Source organism: Chanodichthys erythropterus, chromosome 24 (assembly GCF_024489055.1).
Source record: "Chanodichthys erythropterus isolate Z2021 chromosome 24, ASM2448905v1, whole genome shotgun sequence".
In the NCBI taxonomy this organism is placed as follows: Eukaryota; Metazoa; Chordata; class Actinopteri; order Cypriniformes; family Xenocyprididae; genus Chanodichthys; species Chanodichthys erythropterus.
The window spans coordinates 7,113,686-7,121,484 of record NC_090244.1 but is presented as its reverse complement, the minus strand read 5'-3'; the positions used below and the strand labels follow the sequence as shown (position 1 = coordinate 7,121,484).

Genomic DNA, 7,799 nt, shown 5'->3' with positions numbered 1-7,799 from the left:
TTGTATAACCAATCTAAAAAGAAAAAAGAAAAAAAAAATTGTAAGACTAGTCTAAGCAGTTTATGTAATGCGCCACAGATCCGCAAAGTGGGGTCCTGTGTCTGACTTCAGACATACATCTTTAGACTCATTTAAGGAATCAGAGTGAATCAGAATACAAATTTCACTAACCCATATAATCATGGAGTGGTTACAATGTCACTGCTACCTCCCACTGTATTTAAGTTGTTTATATATGGTACAATGGTACTGTTTTGACTATTTCTGATCAAACAAATGCAGTCTTGATGAGCAGAAGAGACTTCTCAAAAAATCATACCAATGCTTATTGCGTATGTGTTTTTGTTTGGATAAACAACATCAAATGAACAACATCAAAGCTGAACAAAAATGGACAGAAAAGAGTCGCTCAGCTCACAGTTCTCAGACTTTTTTTATTGTTTAATGTAATAAAATACTGGCTTACTTTAAATGGTTTTGCATGCTATAATAGGGGAAAAAATACTGCTGTTACATTTTCTAGTATTCTTTCTAAATGAAAATTGTAAAAGATTGTGACAAATATGACCCAGTTCAACAATTGTATCTGGAGTTAGTCATGTATAAGAAAAATCTCCAGAAATGCATGTTGACTATTTGTTAAAAGTATAATATTTTTTACATATTTTATTAAATGGTTTAATATTAATTAACCACTTGCTTGCACATGCTTCATTTATGATGTCTAAATTTTTGCAAATAAAACAAAATGTCTTTTGGTGTAGTCTCACAATTGTTCACCTATAAAATGACCGGCTTATGCTCTTATAATATTTGTTTTTTCCTGCAGAGAGATTTCAGGAAAGATTTTTGGTCTCCTGTAGGTGTTTTTTGTTCCTAACTCCAGCCAGCGAAGCGGCTCTTCTCACACACAGATCTTTTTTTGTGTAGAACGTCAAAGAGAATATGAAAAGGTACATCTCTCGTATGAATATCCCCATGACGTGAGAAGCTGCTCATTTTCCATTTGCTGTCAGGAGGTAGATTAACTCTCCACCCCTCCTCTCCCTTTTCAGGTCCTCATAAATAGCAAATCGCACAGTGTCGTTGTAGTACAACAATAGTAGCACATACAATTAAAAGACTGACAAGCTTGTTTAAATAATAAGAAACACCAGCATGTACTCAACTAAAAGCGAGGGACCGCGCAGAGGAAGGTCTTTTGACTCCATGAACCTTGGTCTGACTTTGGAAGAGAAGCAACTTAATAATGAGGTAAGCGCTTTCCTGTGTCATTTTGAAATGTTTTAAAAAAATTTTTAACTGCTTATTTGGTCAATTTGCATACATTTTATAATTACATTATCTGCTCAGGTGAGATTTTTTTAAGTTCTCAACAGATGAGAGTTTCTATGCAAAAAATTCTATTATTTAAGTCTTACAATGCCAAATTTAGATTTCCAGGAATCATAGATCTCTGAAATGACAAGTGCGTTCAGGAAACTGAAGGTGACCGGTACCGTGGTGCAGCGCTGTCCAAGAGTGAGAAAGCTCTAACACATCCAGTGCTTGATGCTGTTGGCAATGATATGTTCCAATCCTCCATGCACCAAATCTAAAGATGCATCAAATTAAGTACACTTAACAGAGATGTGCGTGGAAGAGTGATTAATTGCAGCCTAATCCCAGTGTTAGATTAAAACAAGAGGGCGCTAATAATAGGCTTCCTCGCTCTCCAAATGAGATTGTTTTAAGACGGCAGACACTGGCCTGTCTTTGTTGAAGCGAGACGGTGAATCGCAGGACTCTGCCACGGTCAATGCACTAATGCTGTCTGGAATCCTGCTGTCGGGAAGACGAGGACAGGGACGATTACTCTCCCACATGCGTGATAGAAGAAACATGGTCAGTAGACGACAAGCTTTGAGGTCGCTTAAACCTGCTATTATATTCAATTATGTTTATAGTATAAATTATATTAAATTAAATCACTCATTATTATTTAACACAACTTAATATATACTATAATTATTCAATTACATTTAATACTTTATTTAATAAAGAGTTTCTGGGCTTTTTTGTTTAAACATTGAAGGAGCTCACTCTCTCATGGCATTACATTTAATTAAATGCGTTTAAATTACATGTAAAATAAACTAAATAAATAATTTAATTTAATTAAACTAATGTAAAGAAACAACCTTGTACCCTAGTAAAAAAGTAATATATTTAAAATACATTTAGTATAGTTTAAATCTAACATATTTACTGACATATCACTTGTATAAAAATGATAATTAAACTTTATTTCTTTATTGCACAATGCACAATTCTTAATATTAAGCCTAAAATGTGTTTTAATGTCACTATTGATAAGGACTGTATGAACTTTGAATAATATCAGTCTTTAAATGCAAGATATACTTGCAACGGTTCCACTTTAGCACAATCAAATAAACTTGAGTATATCTTTAGCTGGACCTCATCACTACTTTAAAAGTGCATTAATTACACAATTAGCTGTTCCAATTAAATATACCAGGTTTAGTATACCAAAAGTACAATTTTGCAAGGTATTTTTATTAAGTACATAATATATAAATGTATTTGTCATATACTAGGCATGAAGTAAATGTATTTGAAATACATTTTAGTATATTTATTTTTCACTAGGGTATGCATGCATGTACTTCACAGCTACTTCATGGCCTTGATGGAGTTTTTAGGGAATAAAAAGAGTTTTCGCCTACATTTTTTGCCTACGTTTATGTGTGGATCCTTTTCTTCTTTCATTGTATCATGTTGGATTGACGCACCTGGAGGGTTTGGTTTCCATTCAGACTGGTGTTTGGCGCTACGTTGTTCATCACATTGTACTTCATAAACATTATATATTTTTTAACGCACTACTACTAATTATAATTATCGGTATGATTTCTTGAACCTAATCCCAAGTCTGCAACCTTGCTCGTGCAGCGTCTGCTTATGTTAAGCGGGTCATGATGACTGCCGCTGTCCGCGGTGCTGAACTGACGCAGGAACCGGCACCTTTAATCGGATGACCTGTTCGCAGCTGGACTTTGTTGTAGTTGTTGATTATTTCAAAATAAACCCCTCAGTTGACCGAGTAAACAGTGTCCATTTGTTCTTCGTGTCAGAAGTAGCGCGAGTGCTTTAAGTACATCAGTAATAGAATCAGTTTATTGTTGGAAATTTGTTGTGTTGCAATCGAGCCGTATCCAGTGTAGACAGCATCACTGATTATAATGGGTTCGATCTGCTTTGTCGCGTCATTGCTGCTCGCTTCTGGTGTAGACAAGAGCAAAAAAATCTAATGTACAAAATTATCACTGTAAAAATAAATAAACAGCAACAATGTTGCTTTAATTTTATTGCTGATTGAGTTGAAACTCAAATGACAGAATGTGTTTTGATAAGTAAAATGGATGGAAAAATAAAATGATTTTACAGTTTTTGCACTCTTAGGAAAGTTCAAAACCTTCGGATGAATACAAAGAAAGCTGTATGTGCGCCCTTAAGCGATTAAGTGTTGTTTACGACACTCTTTCTTTAATCTACATGATCTGATTGACAAGCTGTGAGCACATGACTTAGGTTTGGATTTAAAGTGGGCTAATGTTGTTGACGCTACAAATAAACTTCAAGTCATGTAAAGCAATAAATGATTTTGATGAGCTATATTTCTACCTGACCTAAGGCAGTCAAATCAATCTGATTTTGTGCCTATGTTTTACAGATGAACAAATCTGCTTTTCCAAAGATCGAAGAGAATAAAGACAACAAAACTGTGTCTACAGAGAGGGGTCGGGCTGCTGTTGTGTTCTCTCTGAAAAATGAAGTTGGTGGGCTTGTCAAGGCGCTAAAACTTTTCCAGGTGAAGGGCAGATTGTTTTTTGTAAGGTTTTTCTTGCTTTCCTTAAAACTTGACGCTGTAAAATTAACTATCATTTATAAATCAACAGGAAAACCACGTCAACCTTGTGCACATTGAGTCCAGAAAATCCAAAAGGCGCAACTCAGAATTCGAAATCTTCGTAGACTGCGATAGCAACCGCGAGCAGCTGCACGAGATCATTCAGCTGCTGAGGAAACACGTGAACGTGCTTGAGATGGACGCGCCTGACAACCGCCTGCCTGAAGAAAGCGGTACTTGAATTAACGACACTATTTTTTTAATATATCTGTCAGATGTGAGTAAAAATACTCAATATTTGATTTTTTTTTTCCAGAGATGGAGAATGTGCCGTGGTTCCCGAAGAAGATTTCAGATTTGGATAAATGTGCGAACCGAGTGCTGATGTATGGATCAGACCTGGATGCGGATCACCCGGTAAGCGCGGCAACGTTTCATCTCAATTATGTCATCAGTATAATGTAATCACGTAGCTTACTGTTTTGCTTCTGTTTCAACAGGGATTCAAGGATAATGTCTATCGCAAAAGGAGAAAGTACTTTGCAGACTTGGCTATGAGCTTCAAACAGTGAGTTTTTAGTAACCTCTTAAAATATACTTTAATATAAAATGTATATACATTTAATATATCCCATTACTTATATATATATATATATATCGCTGTCAAATCGATTAATCATGATTAATCGCATCTATCTATCTAAAATACTAATGTTTCCTCATGAAGTCTAATGGAAGTTTTGTCTTCTCTTCCATCAGTGGAGATCCCATTCCCCGTATTGAGTTCACAGAGGAGGAGGTGAAAACATGGGGCGTTGTGTTCAGGGAGCTGAATAAGCTCTACCCCACACACGCCTGCCGCGAGTACCTGAAGAACCTGCCCCTGCTCACCAAATACTGCGACTTCCGTGAGGACAACATCCCACAGTTGGAGGATGTCTCGCGCTTCCTCAAAGGTAAGATAAAGGGATGTCAGTTCATCATGCTGGGTTTGTTCAGGATTTATAGACTACTTCTTCATTAATATTGCTTGATTAACTGTTTCAGAGCGTACTGGCTTCACCATAAGGCCTGTGGCTGGATATCTCTCCCCGCGAGACTTCCTGGCAGGTCTAGCCTTCCGTGTGTTTCACTGCACTCAATATGTCCGACACAGCTCAGACCCCCTCTACACACCCGAGCCGTGAGTACACCAACAATCAAATGTTACCAAACTTATGATATAAATACATGCAGGGACTATAATTGATGATAAATCCATCACTATAAGAAATTCACAAAATATACTTTTATTTTCTTTTGTAGTGTGTGTGTATATATATATATATATATATATATATATATATATATATATATTAAAAATTAAAACGCTTATTTTTATGTACATGTATATAACATTTATATTTTTATATTATATGTTTGTTTATATATATCATGTAATTTATATATTACTTATTTTTATGTACATGTTCATTAATGTATATTTTAATATTTTATTGTAAATGTGTTATATATAATAATAATAATATATATATATATATATATATATATATATATATATATATATATATATATATATATACAATGATATATTTTATATAGCATTTACTTTTATGTACAAGTATATGAAATATATATTCTGTGTGTGTCGGTATGTGTATATAATTTATTTTTATTTACATGTGTATATAAAATGCATATTTTGTATTAAATGTGTGTATATATATAAATATATATTTAAGAAAATGTTTATGAAATATAACGAATATACAATTTACATACTTTACGTAGTGTACTTATACTTTACATAAAAATAAATTATATACACATACACACACACATAAACATTATATACACAATTGTATATCTTTATACATAAAGATATGCATATAGTGTGTCTGTGTGTGTATATATATATATATATATATATATATATATATATATATATATATATATATATATATATATATATATATATATATATATATTTAATTATTTATATTAAGTATATTTTATATATCATTTACTTTTATGTACTTTTGTTAAGTATATAAAATATATATTCTTTAATGTGTGTGTGTGTGTCAGTATGTGTATATAATTTATTTTATGTACATGTATATAAATGCATTTTTATATTAAATGTGTATATTTAAATATATATTTAAGAAAATAACACATACACATTATTTGTATATCTTTATACATAAAGATATGCATATATAGTGTGTGTGTGTGTGTGTGTGTGTGTGTGTATATATATATCATTTATATATATATATCATTCATTAATTTTAAGTATATTTTATATATCATTTACTTTTATATAAAATATATATTCTTTATTCTTTGTGTGTGTGTGTGTGTGTGTGTGTGTGTGTGTGTGTGTCAGTATGTGTAAATAATTTATTTTTATGTACAAATACATGTAGTCTTTATATTTTATATTGAATGTGAATATATACACATATTTGTCTGTTTCAGAGACACATGTCACGAGCTGCTTGGACACGTCCCTCTTCTGGCCGAGCCCAGCTTTGCTCAGTTCAGTCAGGAGATTGGTCTTGCGTCACTGGGAGCATCAGATGACTCTATACAGAAACTTGCTACTGTAAGTAATAACAGGCCTTGAGATTTGACTTTTGGTGAGAGATGTTTGATGTGAAATTACTAAAAATACATATTTAATAATGCAAAATGCACAATTATCACTGCCACATTATGTTTCAGTGTTATTTCTTCACTGTGGAGTTTGGCCTCTGTAAGCAGGAAGGGAAACTGAGAGCTTATGGGGCCGGTCTGCTGTCATCCATCAGTGAACTGAAGGTAAAGAACCACAAAAAGCTTTTTCTGCATGATGGAAAGTGCATGATTTTCACCTTATAGAGAGAGATGATCTGTTTCCTTTTCTTCCAGCATGCACTGTCAGGAAATGCCAGGATCTTGCCCTTTGACCCCAACGTAACATGCAAACAGGAGTGTATCATCACCACCTTTCAGGACGTCTACTTTGTTTCGGACACCTTTGAGGAAGCAAAAGTCAAAATGAGGTGTGTGGGCAATCAAAAACAAAGCTAAATTCTTACAATGAATAATAAAATTGATAAGCATGAGTATTTAGCACTATGATTTTGTCAATAAATTAAACCTGTGTATTTTATTCTAAATTTAATCTTTTAGAGAGTTTGCAAAGACTATCAAGCGGCCATTCTCAGTGCGCTACAACCCGTACACGCAAAGCGTAGACGTTCTGAAGGACACGGCCAGCATCAACAACGTGGTGGAGGAACTAAGACACGAGTTGGACATCATTGGAGATGCACTAAACAGGCTAAACAAACAGTTAGGAGTCTGAAAAACTACATTTCCCAGCAAATCATCCATTACATCATGTACCAGTCACAAGTTCATTTATTTTGTTACAGTTCGGCATGATTAATATGTCATGCTGTATGTATGAACCTTCCAAACGAAGTCAAATCCTCTTGTGTCTATTTATATTATTAGTTTGGCTCTTGTTTGATTAAATACGTGGCTCAACAAAAGCTATTCTAAATGTTTGAAAGTGGAGTTCTTGTATTATATGTGAATTTTCTACTTGATAGGGTGGTATTTATGCAAGGTGACCACAATAAATTCAGACTAAACATGTGACCGTTAGTCTGGCGTGCAAAGTTGATGTCTGCTGATTTATTGGTGGTTTCAGTTTGCATTTATGTAATTTCAAATTGGCACCTTATGTTTATTTATTAAGAGATATTGTGTGATAATAATTTTAGTATACTGATTTGTTTTCTATTTCATTTGTGCACAGTATGTATATGAAATATTCAGTATATTCAGTGTACGCTCTGTGTTATTGGAAAAAAATGGATGTCTACATGGA

The 7,799-nt window shown here is 33.6% G+C and overlaps 1 protein-coding gene across 1 annotated transcript; it reads left to right on the top strand.

Moving 5' to 3' along the window:
• Positions 1–1,140: 1,140 nt before the first annotated feature.
• On the top strand, positions 1,141–7,436 carry tph1a (tryptophan hydroxylase 1 (tryptophan 5-monooxygenase) a). Its single transcript, XM_067379206.1, has 11 exons — positions 1,141–1,254; positions 3,737–3,874; positions 3,963–4,146; positions 4,230–4,330; positions 4,414–4,481; positions 4,673–4,869; positions 4,961–5,096; positions 6,398–6,524; positions 6,644–6,739; positions 6,830–6,963; positions 7,094–7,436. The coding sequence occupies exons 1-11, from the start codon at positions 1,159–1,161 to the stop codon at positions 7,266–7,268; spliced, it is 1,452 nt and encodes a 483-aa protein (XP_067235307.1). The 5' UTR covers positions 1,141–1,158; the 3' UTR covers positions 7,269–7,436.
• Positions 7,437–7,799: the final 363 nt, after the last annotated feature.

Excerpts from the sequence above, each read along its gene's own strand:
- tph1a (XM_067379206.1), top strand. The coding sequence starts at position 1,159 with ATGTACTCAACTAAAAGCGAGGGACCGCGCAGAGGAAGGTCTTTTGAC. Across the intron at positions 4,870-4,960 it reads TGTCTCGCGCTTCCTCAAAG|AGCGTACTGGCTTCACCATA; the intron begins GTAAGATAAAGG and ends TAACTGTTTCAG. Across the intron at positions 5,097-6,397 it reads CCCCTCTACACACCCGAGCC|AGACACATGTCACGAGCTGC; the intron begins GTGAGTACACCA and ends TGTCTGTTTCAG.